This window comes from Ambystoma mexicanum, chromosome 4q, assembly GCF_040938575.1.
Source record: "Ambystoma mexicanum isolate Mex_15411 chromosome 4q, UKY_AmexF1_1, whole genome shotgun sequence".
Lineage (NCBI taxonomy): Eukaryota > Metazoa > Chordata > Amphibia > Caudata > Ambystomatidae > Ambystoma > Ambystoma mexicanum.
Genome location: NC_090928.1, coordinates 454,468,496 through 454,488,001, shown reverse-complemented (window position 1 = coordinate 454,488,001; position 19,506 = coordinate 454,468,496). Strand labels below are relative to the sequence as shown.

At 44.9% G+C, this 19,506-nt stretch overlaps 1 protein-coding gene across 5 annotated transcripts in view; it reads right to left on the bottom strand.

Annotated features, from left to right (window-relative positions):
• Positions 1–13,080: 13,080 nt before the first annotated feature.
• The window catches only part of BCL11A (BCL11 transcription factor A), a 147,383-nt gene continuing 140,957 nt past the window's right edge, over positions 13,081–19,506 (bottom strand). For all 5 annotated transcript variants that reach the window (XM_069608039.1, XM_069608037.1, XM_069608038.1 and 2 more), the window contains exon 4: positions 13,081–15,174. Coding sequence is in view for 2 of the 5 variants with exons in the window: in XM_069608038.1 (XP_069464139.1) it covers positions 15,073–15,174 (102 nt within the window). In the remaining 3 variants the exon portion in view is untranslated. The remainder of the gene's footprint in view (positions 15,175–19,506) is intronic.

The following is a 19,506-nucleotide window of genomic DNA, read 5'->3' as shown; positions in this document are numbered from 1 at the left end:
GGTTTGGAGATGATCAAACCAGACACAAGAGGAGGAAACAGAGCCCTCAGACTGCAGCAAAATGAGGCCAGACTCATTTTCAGAACACGCAACACAGAACTGGGTTTAAACACTGAACATGAGCTGAAAGTCTTTCTGTGAATTTACACTGTACTAGATCCAAATGTGTCCATAGTCTTCAAACCAGCCAATTGGCAAGAAACCATATCCATGCGAGTCTACACCCTGGCAGACTGAATGTCTCACCACAATTTGTCTTCACATTGTAGCAAACGGTGGTTGTTTATACCTAGTCGATGCATATATATTTATCTTCCTAGGTAGTGCCACACCCCACCTTTAATCCTCTTTACACCACATTTCAACGATCAACCCTATTGTATCTTATGACAACACATCTTCTGACTAGATTGAACCACGGCTTCCTCTTTTTATATTTTAACAACAATCTGTCGCAATACTATACCATCAGTCCCTCTCCACACCCTACCCATGCAGTTATTCATGTTTCCCCACTGTAATGCTACAGACCTGCTTGGACGCACCCCATGTACCCCCTTACTCCAGCCATGAGTCATTTCACGTGGCCCTCCCCCGCCCACGCAGTCTCCTGCCCAACAAACCGCCTAGTGTAGGAGCGCCACACCCTTTTCAGGGAAGGTCTCGATCCCATCAGTGCCACAGCCATCTTCATCAGGAGGGATTGCTCTTTCACCCAATCACAGAAGCACCTTCAGGCCAATACCTGGACCGCTTACATACAACGTATTACTCCGAAACTGCCGGGTTACCCGATCTGACAGAGACCAGGGACAGTCGCTCGCAGCGCAGAACACTGCGCACACAGGTAAGCAGCCCTACAGGCAAGCCCACCTAACCTGCGCCATCTCACTAGCACGTAGGAACTCGGACCCGGTACCCGGAATGGGGGTAGCCATGCCGCAAATAGCGGCATGGCTACCTCCAAGGTCGTAATGACCTCCCATACATCCTATCACTGAACATTCTTGAAACATTAAGATCACTTGCCTGTACTTCCACTAACTAGCTTGAGATATCCGTCCATGTGACGCCCGTACCCCCTAATTTATATGGACCACTAGATCACGCCTACCCAGGACTAGCCAATTCTCAGGAACACAGGTGCTGTGCTTCCACCTTTCTTTCACGTTACAGCCGGTCGGTTTAACAGACCATTACCTCCAAAGCCACCGGAACCTACCAGTACTGACAGCTGCTCTCTGCTTTTACCGCACTCAGGTATCCACCTGCTGGACCACCAGGAATCCGGTTACCTATCCATCGCTCACCCTCCAACTGAGGAAACTGCTTGGCTACTGAGCCAATTTTCCTCATCACCTACACCAATCGAACCAATGACAGACACCCACCAGGTGTGCTCACCCTTGCCACCCACCTACCTGACTCTACCAATATATTGGCCTCAGCCTATGATTTTATTACCACTTGTCCAACTATCTTCCTTCCTTCTTCTCTTTTTTCCATTTTGATTTGTTACAATTTAACAATGACAATGTATGACTGTATATATCTTTGAAATTGGGCCATGCAACTATGTAATTTTACTGAAACTATTAACTCCTCATTTATGGGGATATGCATGTCTCTTTGACCACCAATTGATCATGTTATCAATTGTACTGACTTTTCAGATGTGATCTCAAAATTGAATAATCATGTCACCTGACCACACCATGTCACTCCACCATGTATGGTCAAACACCTCACGACCACATACACTCACCTTGCACCTCTCACATATGATAATGAATGTCACAAATGGTAATATAGGCATACTGCAAACTATGCCAGCCTTGATAAAGACCTTGAAAGTCGAAACACGTGTCGGCACCTCTTGAAAACAATGTTAAACACAACCTGACAATTTTTCTGTACTAAGAACAGCGAAAACAACAAACACAAAACAAGTGATTTGTACAAATAAAAGCAAACAAGAATAAATGGAATTTGTGGATTCTACTTACCTACTCACCTGAGAAACTCTAAATATGAATTCCAACACCGGCGCCAAAAGAGTGGAAACTAAAAACAAGCTACTATGTTAAGGATGTATGGTCATGTCACATGGTTATTTAATGTGTTTATTGTGTCCCGTCCGGAGTCCTAATTTTATTTGTTGTTTGATAAACTTTATCAGCATTTCCTTATGTTTTTCGGTTGGGTGGTTGTCCATCATGGGTTGGTCGACTTGGCAATGGTTCTCCGCCTTTGTAAGCAGCAATCATATTCAAGAATTTGTGCTATGTATTATTTTTGTTTCTAATGTGCCTGGCCAGCAGTTGGGTTGGTAGGATTTCTGCTTGTTTCCAAGGGGAATTCTTTGCATGCTGTCTTGCCATTTGTGTGAGTCTGATGGTGAGTGTGAGATTGGTATTGCGTGATGGTATGGTATTTCTTGTCTGTGAGATAGCATGGAGTTGTGTCTGCAACGTGTTTTGTAGTTATGGATTTCGCTTAGGTTGTGCATCCCTGTGTGTAGTGTTTTTTGGAGATCAGGGTCCTTTTGGATGTTAGTAGGTATTTATATTTGTCCAGCAGCTCAGTGGCAACGTGCTCGTCTTGGAAGCTCATCGGTGGATGGGAGGTGCATGGTGTTGTTGATGGATGTTTGAAAGGCCCAGGAGGGGCAGGTTTGAGTTCAAGCGTGGCAGGCTCCACTGGTGGTAGTGCAGGGTAGGAGGTAATGCATAGGTTATGATGGCTATGATGGTTTTGGATGTAGAGTTGTGGTGCAGCCTGTTGTTAGATGTCAGTTATGCTTTTGTGGGACAACCGCATCTCTTGATTCCACAGGTGATGGCAGTATGGTGTGTGGTGGTGGTTGTTTCCCATGTGTTTGGTGTTCGATTAGAATGTTCAAGGAGAGAGGGTGTGTGTTGTGTTTTCTCTCTCTGCATGTGATTTGATCCTCTGGTATGTACTCGAGGAAAACAGTGTGGTGCATTCCACTTGCTTTGGTTTGTGTATGGTTCCTGTTGGCAAGTGCATAGAAAGGAGGTGTGTTGTATCCTGGCTTCTTCCTGTTTGAGTGATGTGTTGTCACGGTAGAATGTTGGGAGTGCATGGAATGTTTATGGGATGTTTGTAGATGAGTGAATGTTCCACCTGAGGCAGTTAGAACCATGTAGCCTGGGTGGTGGAGGCCAGTGGGTTCTTCACCCCAATTTAGCTCCTATTCTTATTGAACCTGTATCTAATAATACTTGATTACTGAAGATGCTTAATAAAGAAATCTAAACCTTACCTGCTGCTCCAAAGGAAGTTTACTTCATTTCACCTTCCTCTGGCGGCAGTGTGTAAGGGTCCTGTCTGCCCTCCATTGGAACTCGCTGACACACTCAGGCTCTGCACATCCCTAGGACGGACAAGGGTCATGCACCACGCAATGTGCCCACAGAGCTTTGCATGCTGGGGGCACTCTTCTGAGTGGGTGAGTGCTTTTGTGCCCCAGCAGGGTGCCTTGCCGCCAGATTACCCTCAATGACTTGCACCGCTACAACAAGGCAGGCCGTCCATCTGGCTCCCTGCATTCCGCAGGTTAATCTTGTACACTTGGTACATCTCGGGTTGGACTGGTTGTCTGACCATGGCCATTGAGACACGCATTTATATGCCACCTCCATAGGGACGGTATTGACTCGAGTGCATGCACCCTTTAGCAGTGCCACCTTACATAGATGTCTCTCCCCTCCAAGCAGTGCAACGGCAGTGCAGGTCAGCAGTTCCCCAGTGCTCATGCGAGAGTACAAGGATGGAGGACGGACCACAGGGCCTAGCCAACACACAGTGGGTGTGGGCCCATGTGAGTCTTGCCCATGCACTTCTCTACCGAGCTCCGCAGCAACAGTTAAATGGGTGCCAGCCCACCGTTCCTCATAACAGTGGTGTGTGCATGGGCCGCAGCTGCTCTCTTCTTGCAAGGATATTGCATGGGCCTAGACTCTTCCTACCACCCATCCAGCTGGGCCGTTAGTGCATGCGTGACCAACAGAGTCCCCACCCTTCAGGATTGGCCCATCTACTGACACTGATGTCATATGGACAGGCACGAGGTGTGATGCTCATCCCAGCACATCCACTGAGGTTCCTCTCACCTGGCTACATACTCATATCAGAGGTGGAAGACTGCTACATTAGGGTATGTTACTTGAGTGGATCATTGTTACATGCCCAGAAGTCCCTCATCACATGGAGTGATGTGTGAAGTCCACAGTGAACTTTTGTCATCAGGCAGCAGACACGGGGCATGTGAAATTATGTGGCCATCTTACCGGCACCGCTCAGGGGTTACAAGTCATTTTGTTGTGACTCAACCCACAGGCGGTGTTATGCCACTTGCAGAACCCAGCACAGTGTTAGTGGCTGAAGGTCACACCCTGGATGGTAGCATCATGGTTAGCACTGTATCATGACCACACATCCATTAGTTCCTTCGGCCAGTACCTTCGGCCATGCCCAACTGCCCATGTGGTGGAGCCAGGCCCTCCAGGCGGCCTGAGTCGCAACTGGCTCAGCTGTGTCTCACAGATATCTGTATCCATCCCCCCATGGGCCCCACTTTGCGCATGCATTGTAGTCTTTGGTTGGTATCTCCTTGTGTGACGGGCATGTGGCGTGGGAGCTTGGGGGGTTCCTCTGTGCTGGTACCAGGGCACCAGAGCAGGTGTGTGACTACAGGCATTTATGCTGTGGGAGTGGCTGAGCAAGGCCTTCGGTTGATTGTGCAGGTTGGACTTGGGCCCCAGTAGGTATCCCAGGGAAGTGCTAGTGGGGCTCCATAAGGTAGTTGAGGTCCACAGGCCTCTTGGGAGACTGCTGCTCTAGTGTGTCAATGACATGGACCCAGTTGTGCATATTGTGGACACACCCTTGTGTGCCAATGTGTAGGCTGTGATTGTCAAGTTTCCCTGTCCCAATGCGTGACTCCTCATGGCCGTCCTGTTTGTAGCCTTTTCCATGCAGCATGTCTATGCGAGCAAACAAGGTTATTATGTGAGACATTCAAGGATGCTGGTGAGACATGTCCTCAGGTACACTTCCTGTGGGCCTGGCTACGGGTTACACTTGGGTCACTTTGGCATTGGTGTTGAGCCATTTCATGATTTCTTGCATAGTGTTTGTGGACACACGTCAATGCGCTGGGTTGACATGTGCATGTGTCATGACTGTAAATTATCGTTGTCCCTACACCCGTGTGTCAGTATTCATGCTGATTGCATGGGCATGTGTGTGGCAGTTGCTGCTTGATCCATGCTGACTTAATGGTACTGTTTATGTTGTTTATGCCACACATGCATTGTCATTGTTAACTGATGTCAATGTTCTTTGTCCACTGTTGCTGCAGCTGGCACAGAGGGAGGAAGCAGTGTTGTGGAGTGGAGAAGCAGGGACAGGGCCTCCAGACCCAGGAGCAGGCCCCAGCCAGTCACTGTTGACACCTCCTGTTCTGAGAACAATGTGGTTTGGTGAGCGCAAGTACCATCAAGCGAGGATTCTGAGGGTAAGTCCCAGCAGGGGATTGTGGTGGGGGGACACCTCACTAGCTGTGGGACATGGTGTTTCCACACATGGGCCATCCAGGGCGGAAGACTTTCTGGAGTGATCAGGGTTGATGGAGGTGGAGGAGGCCATTAAAGGCCAGTCCACAGGTTCAGGTGGGGGCATTGAGGAGGATGTTCAGGTAACACCCCTGGCCCAGAGACATGAGGATGTCCAGTCCAATGTGGAGGGTTCTGCACAACCTCCTGTCCCTGGGCTATCGGCTGCAGCAGTGACCGCCCTCTTGGATGCCTCCACCCAGACCGAAGGCCCTGCTTGAGACCGAGGTGGCCATCCAAGATGTTGTGCAGCCCCTGCTGAGTGGTCTTGTGAGGCTTACAGCCTTTATTTGTGATGCTGTTAAAGCTTCTCGTGGGGAGCTTGTTCAGCATCACAAGCAGATTAGCTGCTTCCTGGACCAGTTGGCCCTGCTTGAGACCAAGATGGCCATCCAAGATGTTGTGCAGCCCCTGCTGAGTGGTCTTGTGAGGCTTACAGCCTTTATTTGTGATGCTGTTAAAGCTTCTCGTGGGGAGCTTGTTCAGCATCACAAGCAGATTAGCTGCTTCCTGGACCAGTTGGCAACCGCACTGCTCTCGGGTGGTCTCTGTGCGCTGGCATATGCAATTGCCCCTCCTCCACTTCCTGCTCTGTGCCCGTCGTCCTCCAGGGAGCCTTCCATGCCACAACAGCCCCCTGTGCACCAGTCCCATCACCACGTCTGGTTGTGCCTACATCCCTGCCTGAGAGAGTAACAAGAACCCCACATGAGGTCGTCATTTGACTGCCCAGGCACCTACACAGGAACAGGTAGTGTAGGGATAGCTGGCACTTCAGGGCAGTGCAGGTGCTGTACCCCCCGACAAGTGTCATCCAGTCTATTGGGTCATGAAGAAAGTGGGAACAACATCATACCCCACTGAAACCGGTCGACTAGATACGCACTGGGATGCCGAGCCAACAACTGAACACCCTTGATAAAATACCATGTTAAATTTTCATTTTTGGGCTAATAGGTAGTAGCATTAAAATAGTTTCTCTCCTACTTAAGCCCACCATTCAGGCACTTTATTTTATTTTCAGTTTTTTTTAAACTCTTACTGTGCAGTCACTGTTGTCCATGGGCTTCTCAGCCATAGCCTAAGGATGGTCAGTGTCTTCTCTGGCCCCTAAACCTGGAGAGGCGGCTCACCACCTCATTCTAGGGATAGTCCATCACCCAGCGGTCAGTTCGCTTTTGGTTGGAGGGTCATACAGACTATTAGTTAGTGGTTCCCTGAATGACCAAAGTACGTTATTGATCCCATTTGTACCCTTACCCATATTTTAGCATTTTAGGGTACATATTTTGAATACAAGTTCTAAGAATCTTGACCCCACACTTCTTGCAGTCTCTTTCTCCATGCCCAAAATCATTTTTTCCATGTTATCCAAATGCATGTGTTCCATGTCTACCACAAGGGTTGGGGCCTCACTGTGAATGTCATGTTGTTACTGCAATGTTTGCTGTGGGCCATGTGCACATGCTCCCTGTGTGTGATGAATTGTTCATCCATGCTCAGTGAACATGGGTGCTCTTGTATGTGTCAGGTGATTCTCTTTGGTATTGAATTTTTTGACAGTTTTGACATGCACATGTGTTGCTTGCCTACTTTCCACTACAGGCATGTTGTTGAATTCTGTATGTGGTGTGGATGTGCGTGGGATAGCTGTATGCTGTGGTTGAGTATGTACTCCATTGCTGCATGTGTCCATGTGTGTTTGGTGATGTGTGTTATATGTGATTGCCATGGCGGCATTCTTTGGATTTTGTTGAACATTGTTACATGATCCACATGGTTTAGTTGTGTGTTGTATTGGGTGACAGCTCATGAACCTCTAAACATTTGCTACTGAATGTTGAGTTCGCTATACGCTGAGTTCCGTTCTGGTCCACTGATGTTTAGGTGTTCCTTTGGAACATGACAATGTGGATGTGATCACACTTCATTCACCGGTATGGGTATTTGCATTGTCGGTGTTTTGGAGGGAAGTGGCCTCACTGTAGATGTGTGGGCAACACTCACCACTTGTGCACTATTCGGTAGCTGCATCCCTCCCAAAGCATCGCCACCCAGCCGCACACATCTGCAATCACACACTATCTGCTCTCATATTGTGCTGCACATATGCCACACAAATGCTGCATATTGACATGATTGATTAATCTGTCTGGCTGTACACATCAATCTCCTTGACTAGCACTCTCTGACAACCTTCACATCACACAACCACAAGCCTGTTGTACTTGTGCCACTCCTGCCTACCTAGCTACCTTCCTTCCTTTGTGCAGGCTACAATGCACACACGCATTCCAAATGACTCAAAACAATCTCTGATAACTCGGACTTGGGTCCTGCAAGTGCAATCACCTACAACGCTTTGAGGCCATTCAATGGCACATAGGAACAATGATACGCAACATTGCATTACTATGTCACAAGTGCATGGAGTGGTCAAAGTGTAGGTGGTGCTACATTATGCTGTCCTGTTGATGTGCAACTGAGCGTGATGTACCAGCGAGTCCTGTAAGGAAATATGGACATGGATTCCACAGCAGTGCTCCCTGTTGTTCATGTTGTAGGATATCTGGCAGGTGTATTTCATGTTGGAGGCAGGCCAGTAGAGTTGATGTAGGTTCAACATTGGACTGGTAGGGGTGCAAACTAGCAGGGGGCTCGAAGGGGTTGGGGTAGAGGTGAGTCTGGGAGGACTTGAGGGGGCAATTTGGTGTTTTGGTCCGAGGTGAGTGGGGATTGTGAGAGGTGTGCGGACTAGCAGGGGGCTGCCTGGGGCTGTGGTCGGAGGTAAGTGGGGTTAGTCGGAGGTGTGAGGACTTGAGGGGGCAGCCTCGGGTAGTGGGCGGAGGTGAGTGGGGGTGGTGGGAGTAGGGCAGACTAGCAGGGGGCTGCCTGCGGTAGTGGACATAAGGGAGTGGTGGGAGGACTTAAGGGGGCTGCCTGGGGTAGTGGGCGTAGGGAGGAGGGCCCACTAGCAGGGGGCTGCCTGGGGTAGTGGTGGGAGGTAAGTTAGGGTGGTGGGAGGACTTCAGGGGCAGCCTGGGTAGTGGCCAGGGTGAGTGGGAGGTGCGAGGACTAGCAGGGGGCTGCCTGTGGTAGTGGACATAAGGGAGTAGAAGGGGGACTTAAGGGGGCTGCCTGGGGTAGTGGGCATAGGGAGGAGGGCCCGCTAGCAGGGGGCTGCCTGGGGTAGTGGTGGGAGGTGAGTTACGGTGGTGGGAGGACTTCAGGGGCAGCCTGGGTAGTGGCCGGGGTGAGTGGGAGGTGTGAGGACTAGCAGGGGGCTGCCTGTGGTAGTGGTCAGAGGTGAGTGGGAAGTTTGAGGACTTGAGTATCCTGCTATGACTTAGGGGTGTAGGCCCAAAGTTTAGATGCCTTGAACTTAAAGTCTGTAGTTTCGCCGGGGTGCTGCTTTGAGTTACAAGGGGCAGTCTGCAGTTTCAGATTGCAGGGTACGATTCGCAGTTTCCGCATGGTGCAGGCTTGCATTGCGAGGGACAGTTTGCAGTTTCGTATGGGTGCTTGCTTACATAGGGGGGGTTCACAGTTTTGCCAAGGTACTGGCTTGCATTGTGGGGGACGGACTGCAAGTTCGCCGGGTTGCTGCTTTTAGTTACGGGTGACGGTCCGCAGTTTCGTCAGGGTGCTCGATGGTGGTGCAAAGGCAGGCCCAAAGGTTGTTTGTTGGTGCTAGTTTTTGTTTGCGTGGGGGCATGTTGTGGGCATTCCGGGCACAACTCGTTGTTTGCACTGCGGGTTACTCTGCGCTTTAGAATCCATGAATCAGCATACAGCACTAAACATGTTGCACGTGCAAGTAATCACAATGTTATTTATGGCGCAAAGTAGTTTGGTAGACTTAGCGCATTTTCTATGAATTTGGCCTACAATATTCTGTTTGAAGGAAATGAGGTATGTTGATGGAATCGGGAGTGCACAATATAAAAATGTTTTTTGCGTGCTTCCTGGAGAGAACTTTGTCTTAAATCTAGATGTGATACGAGTGAAAAAGTCTTATTTTCCTTTGAAAAATGAAAACACATTTAAAAAGACCACTCTGAGACTGGTCTTTCTATATCTAACTGTAAAGCCCCTGCGGCACACGCCTGCGCGTAGGGGCTGACAGGCGTGACCAGAACTAGCAGGGGAAGGTGTCAGTGGGCTGGGAGGTCTTTGTCTGTCTGTGTGTATTTTGTGGGGTAGTGTTTGTAGTGTGGGGGGGGCAGGGGGCTGAGGAGAAGGTGTGTGCCTGCATGTGTATATATATATCTATATCTATATATATATATTGTATCTTGAGACTGTCTTTTTCTTAACAGTCCAAGTGAGAGACACTCCCCCGTTCTTTGAGAAATCACCAGGAAATCAATTTTGTTTTGGAAAAAAATTCCTCTTTATTATGCAGACCATGCACAGCACGACTGTCAATCAATACCACCTAAATTGTGGTGCTCCATAAAGTATGGCTTCAATAAATATATATATATATATATATATATATATATATATATATATATATATATGTGTGTGTGTGAGCGGGTAGGGGAAGTTATGGCGGGGAGAAGGCATGGGATTAACAGGGGGCTTGGTGAAACCCCCATTTCAGGAGTGAGGACGGGTGGGGTTGGGGGTTGCGGGTGGTGTTGAAAAGAAATATTATATTTTCTGCATATTAAAGGCTGCACCAAAACGGCCGAAAGAAATCGGTCTTTTGTGTGTGCAGCCTTTAATGTTCGAGAATATCTCCTAGATGTGGTAAGAGTAGCTGGCTGCAGAGGCGAGGTGGTGGGCGCTGAAAGAAGGGGCCTCTTCTTCATGTCCTGCGGCATCTTGAAGTGGCAACGTGGAGCAAACTCGAAGATCTAAGAGATGGATTCACAGTGAGTCTACAAGAAGATCATTCCAAGATGCAAAAAGAAATGTCAGCGATTACCAACAATAGGGAATTGCAACATTTCTGCCTGACTTAGGAATTCTTTAATCGAAATCTGGAAGTGAGTCTGTAAGTAGCTGAAGTGTTGATAACAGGTAAGGAGGCAGCTTCAACCCATCCCTCGCCTGATGAAGCAGCCCCATGAGTGCTTCGTCGCGTGGTGGCTCTCAGAGTACAGGGCAACAGCTGCCTTGCCCCAACCATCCACTGGCCCTTGGAAAAACCGGAGTGCAGCTGAAGGATGCAAATAGGAATTGTTCAATCTGATGCTGTCCCTTCTAACTCTGGAACGTGTAAACCTTCAGACCACACAGATTGTCATCCCTTTTTCCAATGTGTGTTTTTTTTACAGCATGGATTGATTTTTTTAAGCTCTAAGATCTCAGATATAGTTAAGATAGCCCCCCTTAAATTCTAAAGTCAACATGCCTTGCCCATATCCAGATTTCCTAATAGCCAATCATTGATCTTTTCCAGCGGTCACTGTGTCATAAGGATGCTAATGGGTACAGGGCATTGACTGGTATCCAAGTGCGACCTGCCCATGTCACTAAACAACCCTCACAATCGCAGTCGCTGTCCAAGAGCACTGTTTCGAAATTGTTATGGGATTATTCCAATACCTCATTCATTGTGCATGGAGAGCACGGTGTTCTTTTGATACCAGGAGAATTAGAATCTGTGTTTAGTGTAAGTGTTCTTAAATGGGTCAGATTCTGTGTGGCTTGCCATAGCTTCGAGTTTTTCTCCAAAGCCTTTCCTGGGATATTTGGAGTACCTAGAAATCAGTTAACCCTGCTGAAGAAAGGGGTCTTGCTGGTAAAGGGGGTCTCTTGAATCTCTGGATTGCCACAGGGAATTTCGATCACATATGTCCTTTAAAGATCTGGGATTGGTCAACCATATCAAAGACTCCCGATTGGTCAACAAGGAAAAGTACACATTCTGCTCCATCATCACGTAGGATTTTAGTCAACGCCTTTCATGGGGCACTGGCAGCTTAAAATAACACCAATATTAACACAAATGTGATTGTAGCATCAATAGTGTTTTGTAATTTAAGGAACACATTTATATCAATGAGGCCTGGTGCCCCACTCAATGGATCACTGAATAGTTACATAAAAATACACATTAGAGCATGGCAGTCCCAAGACATTCTCCCCTAAAACCGCTTCTCTATTAAAAATATGTAAGGATAGGTCAGGCTGCATTGGTCAGTGCTAGAGTGGTTGTGCAATGTGTCATAAGCAAAAAGATTAATTGTAGCCCCTATAGCCTCTGTGTGTAGATGTGGGAGGTCAATGGACGAAGGATAAGAGTGGAAACATCTTGTACAGGAAATATTGGCACGTGGTCCCAACACTAGGGATAGTTTTTGGAAGTCTTGTTCCATGAAGTTGCAGCAGGATATATCCAAAGGTGCGAGCTAGAGGCTGAAAACAAAGTGCCACTAAATATACCTGGACGATCACTCACAAAATATTGACAGTGTCCAGAGTACAGCCTGTGGAAGGACAAGAACGGACAGAGGTGTGCTGGGCAAATTGACATCTCACAATGTGGGATTTTCCTACCTGTGAACTCCATTCATGTCAGCTCGCAAAGGCATGATTTCAGTCTGATATTTCGGAGACCTATCTCCGTGTGAAATGAAGAAGTTCTACTTTCTTTCTTCAAAGTAAATTACAAAGACGAAATGACATTGTTGCTGTTCATTGATCTTTTTTTTAAATAATGAGGAGGTCCCCCAATACAACACACCCCAATCCACCCTCACCTTTGCCATTGCCATACCTCCATAAGCCCCCACTTAACATAAGTAAATTACCACTTTGTAATTTACTTCAATACAAGAACGGTACACGATCAAGAATAAGGAACCAAACTGGAGAATTGTTAGGTGCCAGTGACGGTGTTATTGAGAGCCGGTAATGGTGTTATCAACCTCTTCCAGTACTGAACCATGGCCTTAGAAGCTGTTGAGCTACAGTCAAGCATTAACAAATGCATGCCCACATGACTACTTACCCCTTCAAATACCCAAATCAGACCAGTTTCATGCAGGCTCTAGGTCATCAGTGATTAATAGTCAAATGCCCCTTCCTAAGATTCATGGAATTATTTGCACGGATCAAAGTGACTTTGCACTGCTAACAAAAACCCTGATTCATGGAACTGTGCAAAGGGTATTTTTGCAGTGCAGATTCAGTGCAAAGTCATTTTGCACTGCAAAAATGACTTGGTACTGACTTTGCACAGTTCCATGAATCAGGGTTTGTGTCGGCAGTGCAAATTCCCTTTTCCGCAGTGCAAAGTCACTTGGAACCGAGCAAAAAATGCCATGAATCAGGAGATAACTGTGCGCACATGATGAGCTTACCCTAGAGACAGTGAATAGGCAAATCCTGTCAAATAATGGTACACTGTGTAAAAATAAAGGCAAAGTGGAAAAGCATACATTAAACAACTACATTTCTTTGTAAGTGCAAAAAAAAAGGGAAACAATGAAGGTCAAACAGAGCTGGACGGGCCAACGTTTATTGTTTCAAGTTCCTTTTCTTAGCTTAACCACCTTTTTAAAGGCAAGTGTATAATGTGTAGAAACAACGATTCTTAGAATATACTTGCAGTATATAAGAACATTTTACATCATATTCACACAGGATTTGTCAACCTATTTGGGGGGGAAAAACTATTAAAATAAGAGCTGGTAGTCTCCCTGCGATGTGCAAGACTGTGCAAACTCTGCACTAAGAGGAACCCTGCTTCTGTGTCCCCACAGTGGAAAGCACCAGTGGGCATTCGGCCTCTCTGATTGGCTGGATCGGCTGAACGTTTGTGGACGTATTATTCTGCATACAGTGTGCTGTCACGCAGGGGAATGGCAACGAACTGTTGTTCCACTGCACTAGTGTGGGGGAGTTTGTTCCCCCCCCCAAGGAATTTAAATAAAAAAGATTTAAAAAGCCCCTAGGAATTCAAAATCCCCATAGGCTTTGTAGTAAGCTCCTGGGTGCTTTGAGTGCTGTTTCGTGAGGGTCCAGACCCCCTGCCTTGGTTGTGGTCGAGAAGGCAACTGCTCTGCTTGGCTAAGCACAAGGCAGCAGCAAAAGGTCACCTGCGGCACCCAATAGCTTGCCAAAGAGTGCCTAGTCTTGGGAACCTCACGCGGTGACATTGTATGTCTTGTTTCCGAGTTTATTAATCTCAGGGAAACACATAAATATGCATCCAAACTCTGGTCCTTGTTCCAGTCAGCATCTTCATTATTATTACATAAATCATTACAATTAAATCATATTAACAACAATGACTATACAGTGACAATGCTTCTGTACTTAAACTTTATACAGTAGGCCTTGAAAAAATCTAACAATGGACATTTTAATGTTACCCACATATATATATTTTGTTTCGTCTTTTCATTTCGACATCTTTCCACATTGAAATATAGCTATAAAAGTTTTCGGGACACTGGGTCATGCTTGCATGGAATTTTACAGCAGCTTAAGAACACATTATGGATGCCATATAAATCTGGTTCAGAATCCTAACAAACTTGAAAAGGCCTCAATGGTTCATGGTTTTATACCACCATTAATTTATCACACTGTTAGAAAATGTCACATTTTGTATTACTATTTTTTTCCTTTCGTGCTCCAGCTACATGTTGACATTCGTAAATTATGTCCTTGTTGGGTAGTTTTTGTAAATCTCCCGCCGCCGAGACAATGCTGTAGGTTATCTCTGAACACGGGGCTTCTTCAGGTCCGACACATACATGGGCAGTTTGGGCAGAGGTTATTATCAGCAATAATGCAGCGGTAAGTCACAGCCCACGACAAACGCAATGTCCAGGCTAAGCACCATTGGAAACAACGGCACAGCCGAGACACCATTTCCTCAAGAACAAGTGGCCCCGCCGCAGGTACTAAAACTGTAAATTGGACACACTAGCATGCCAAATCGATTTTGTTGAGCTTCATGTAACACAAGCAATTAAATCAAATGATATGATGTCCTCCACATCCATTTTTAAATGTTGCCTTTTTTTCTGATTAAGCATTAGAGTAATAAATAAAAAAGATATTAGAATGCAAATAAACTGCCGCAACGACTCCATTGACACAACAGATTTTTTAAAAAGTCTTCCGCTGAGTTTCTAAACTCTGTTCTACTAACCACTTCCATTAAATTAGTAACAGAGGAACTTCCAACACATGGACTTGTCTTTTATTTGACAGGTTTCTTTTATGGACATTGAATGGCGAAAGATCAGAAGTCATGTTATTAGGGTGAGGCAAAGTGCTTCGAGTACTTCTGTCTGGTACAGCGGGCCGAAACATAAGGCTAGGACTCTTAAACAGAACAGGTTGGATCTCGGTTTTGTCTTGTTGACAGGCCTGTGGCCTGCTCGATTCAGCGCGTCCATCTTCTTCTCCATCTTCTGACATCTTCGCGGTGAAAGCTATGTCTCTTACTTATTCCTGCCCATTATTAGTAGGTATACTTTTTAACACTTTTGCATATCTGTTCAGACTTCTTGCCATATATATTTGATTGTTCTGTTCTTAGATTTAAAGATGCTGTATTTTCCCCCTAGAAAAGAAGGATACAAATCACACTCTTAGTAAAAAATAAAATACTCCCTGGAAGACACTGGATATGAAAGGGTAACAAAGCTATGCAAATGGCAAGAAGGCAGCAAAACAGTGTCAGCCCTTTTCACAGTGCTAGGGAAGGGGTAACGTTTGGTAGCGAGTCAATCAGTGGTATTTGGAAAGACAGTATCACAGAGGTATGTATTTATAAACCATAAGGATGCCGCAACATGCAGTGTTTTAAAAAAATAAAAATAAAAAACAGACAGCACACTAAATAAGGTCCAAAAGGCTAAAATTAAAATGAAAGCCTGAACTTTATTCAGGGTATAGAGACAATGCATACAAAAAAGTATCAAATCTATGCAAATTGCAAACAAGGGTCTTAAATGGAGCATGGCAGTCAGTGGAATGTAGACACCAGTGATTGAAATGCATCTCAATGTGCGGGAGATAAAAATGAATATTTGCCTAGAATACAAAGGTATTGCACTTTTTTCTAGGGGTTAGACGCACTGCAAATTTCCTTAAATAGTAAAGGGGTGGGGCAGTGAGAAGGGCCTTTCTGCAATTTCGGGCTACATTTTTACTTCATGTGTATATGTTTCCTTAGTATAGGTTTGCAATATTTTATTTAAAGTGCAGTAAGGACCTCATATGGCTGGAGAGGGCATGTTTTTGCCAATGTTGCCTGTTACCTTACGGCAGGGCATTTGGCTGATTTGTCCAAACACGATTATGGAAAGTTGTCATCCTGACTAAAATTATTTGCAGCGATTTTTTAAAAATGGAACGTTTGAAATTAGTTTTAAAGTCAGATAATTTTTGCCTAGCATTACTTAAGATGGCATTCCTATCAGGACGAACACAAGCACAAAATGTCTGCAAGAGGATATTGAGGAAATCGGACAAAAGCAGAACTAGAACTTGCTAACTAGCAGTATGTGTCAAATAAGGACACAAGAGTCTTAAATTGTGTTCTTTAATTTGTTTTTATTTTTTTCAATAAAAGGGACAAAATGGGTGTATGAACAGGATAATGCAGACAACTGCCAAAAACACAGACAGTGGTTTATCCAATAAAACTTAACAAAGACCAGAAACAAATACAATTAAAAAAAATCGTTCGTAATGACCCTTAGTCATCAAAATAATAGTAAAAAAGAGAACCCAATAAAATAAAATAAAAGTTCCAATTAAGTGCCTCTGTTTTAAACAGAGCACGATAGCAATAATAAATAGTGACTCCCATAGTAAGAGATAAAATTTCAAGTTACGACAAACAGCTTTCAATACAGGAATAAAAAAAGTCCGATAACAAAATATTCTGCATTGCCATTTACAAAAACGCATTGAGTCAAGCAGGCTTTCTCCTTAAATATGCTTTGCATATGAACATCTTTCGAATCTAAATATAAAGCACCATTTAGATTTTGGCAATGTACAAAACTGCAAAAAAACTTGTTTCAGTTCTTTTTTCTAGTTCACTGCATATGAACGTAAGATGTTGGAATGTAGGGTGAAAGAAAGGGACGAAAATCACACTAGATAACAAACCAGCATCATCAGCTTGCAGCACTGCATACAGTATGGCAGCAAGGAGGAAGGAATTAACAAAATAATAACAAAACAACACAAAATATATGTACAACTCTCTGTGGCGGCTGTCAATGTGACATTCACTGTTTTGTGCCCCGCCCCAAAAAAATAGCCATCACATGGCCTTTTTCCGTACAGTGCCATGTGTTTTTTTTCTTTGCTTAATTGTTTTGAAACTTACAAATACGTTTGGACTATATTATCCTGCCAAATAAAAAAATATATATACTGTGGCAGCCGGTGTGTTCTCTTTTCACTACCAAAAGGGTTAAATCCCTTTTAAGAGAATGCACAACAGTTAAAAGTACACGCTTCGATATAAATACTGCAGTGCCTATGCTAGGTGAACAGTTATTCCAAATACCATTCTAGAAATACAGAGAAGACTACTCAACGTAGTTTAGCATAGGAACCAATTGACATGAATGTATCGATTTCCAATTTTTAAGTACTATATAACCGAAACCTTAATGCCAATGTATTTTATGAACCTTAATCCCAATTGCTGCGTTTATGGTTTTGTTTAAATTTGTAACAAGTAGGAAGCTAAATCACCAAGACGATGCAGCCCTCAAATATGGATTCCACAAACAATTAATTTGTTTTTAAATTAAAGATATTTAAATTGTTTTAGGTGTTACAAAAAATCCTTATGCTGTAGAAGTTTACTCATATTATATAATGCTGCTATGTCAAGTGTAGTCTGTTTCCAGTCATATTGCTTAAAACTGTAATATGCCTGGGCAGAATTAAAATGGCTTCCAAAGGTAAAAATACAATATACCTATGCACTTTTGTATGCACACACATATATATATATATATATATATATATATACACACACACATTATATAGCACACTGTATCCTATCAGGAAATGTGCCAGATACAATTGGGGACCCTGTTACACAGTGTATAGACTGCTCTTTTGATGTTTAATTTTTACTCCCGTGACAATTGTTTTGGCACAGTGACGGGGAATGCTGTAGTTGTCAAAACTGTAACAAGAAATATCAATAATAATTAGCTTTTTTAAAAAGCAAAACAACATGAGGACAACAGAATAAAATAGATGCACTTTTCCTGTGAGCCCTATCACAAAGTCACCCAGTGCACCGGTGGTGTGGAGTGTTCTGTGTGCACAAAGTATTATTTACTTAACCTTGGGAGCCACAAGAAAATCCCTGAGCTGCGTTGCAAACATGTAAATATTAAAGCATGCACCACGTTTGTGAGAATGTACCCGAAAATGGGTGCGCCCCAATAAAATGAAAACACTGTGAACACGTTGTGTAGCAATTCTGAATCATATCCCACTTTTCTGTTTGGAAAAATCTGGTATATTTGATATTTTCTGTCACGTGCACTTTAATATCACTTTATTTTACTAAAGAAAAGGGGAGTGTCATGACTTATACATGGCCTGAAGAGCTGGAGTGAGTTCATTAACATAATATTGCATTCCCTATTATTATCTATAAGTGCATAGCATATATACACAAGGGCGTGAGGTCATGTGTGTTTTTCTTTCTGGCCATCTACCTGCCCTTATGAGCGACCAGGGATAATAGACAATGTACACCATGGCTGATCCCCACCACACGGCGTGGTCTACATACCTGAAGAAAAGTAACTGAAATGTTAAATGCTCCCAACCCCCCAATATGGCTCCCACTAGTGCTTTGAAGCAGCCTCCATAGGCATGTTTTGCTTCTAATAATGATCAAAGACCATTCAATCAAATGAAATGGTCTGTAAAGTCAATAGAGTGGTAGTTGCTGACTCTTCACCCAGAGACGAGCTGCTTCCGGGGTCAAAGGGGACATTTAGTGGGGCAAATGGAACATTTAGCTGTTTTAGGTTTAGGACGTAGCACTGAAAATGTAACCTTACGTCTAAAGGTTTGTGGACATATCCATGCTCACGTTTACTGCAGAGGGACTCATAGCAGCCACTATCATTTGAAGGGCGGGTGGGGATGTTAAGGTAGGCCCGAGTGGGCTGTGGGTGAAGGGTGGCGTTCTTTATTTTACCAATAGCCCTTGCAGTTTTATTGTATGGGTCTGATTGTGCAATTATTTCCCAGCATAGAGATATCATTTTCAGAAAAAAACGGACCTGTTTACTGAGAATCCCTGTGCCTGAGCTCCAGGACACTGCAAGGAACCCCAGAAAGCGGTGCTGATGAAGAGGAAGCAGAGGGTCGCGTGAAGGGTGTTGGGCAAAGCGTAATACCCCTAACGCTTGCAGTGAGGGCTTCCTGCTGTCAAGGTCTGACTCCTGAAGGGGGCCATTAGGATGTTTTGGGGGTGCCTTATGTGCGATCCAGTAAACAGAGGCCATAGTCACATTACATGTATATCACCAACCAGTGACAGAAAGGGCAGTCTTCACTCCTTTCACCGCAATAAACAAATCATGCAGCACCCGCCCTTCCGTCTAGTGTGTTTAACCTAGATCATATATGTTTATATACGAACTAGCGCGTTTTTATTTCTTTCATTTTAAGCGCATAAACAAATGTGTGTAGATCTGGTCCCTGCGTCACGTCACTTTCTACCGGTGGGTCAGGTTAATGGGCAACTGGCAGGTTTCCCAGACATGCCCCGTGATGTGGAGAAAACCAACGGGCATCTGAATTGTGCAGCACAACACATTTTGCACCAGCATTTTGTCAGCTAAAGGGAAGCTTCCATGGCAGAACGTGTAGGGGTGTCCCAATAAGCCATCAT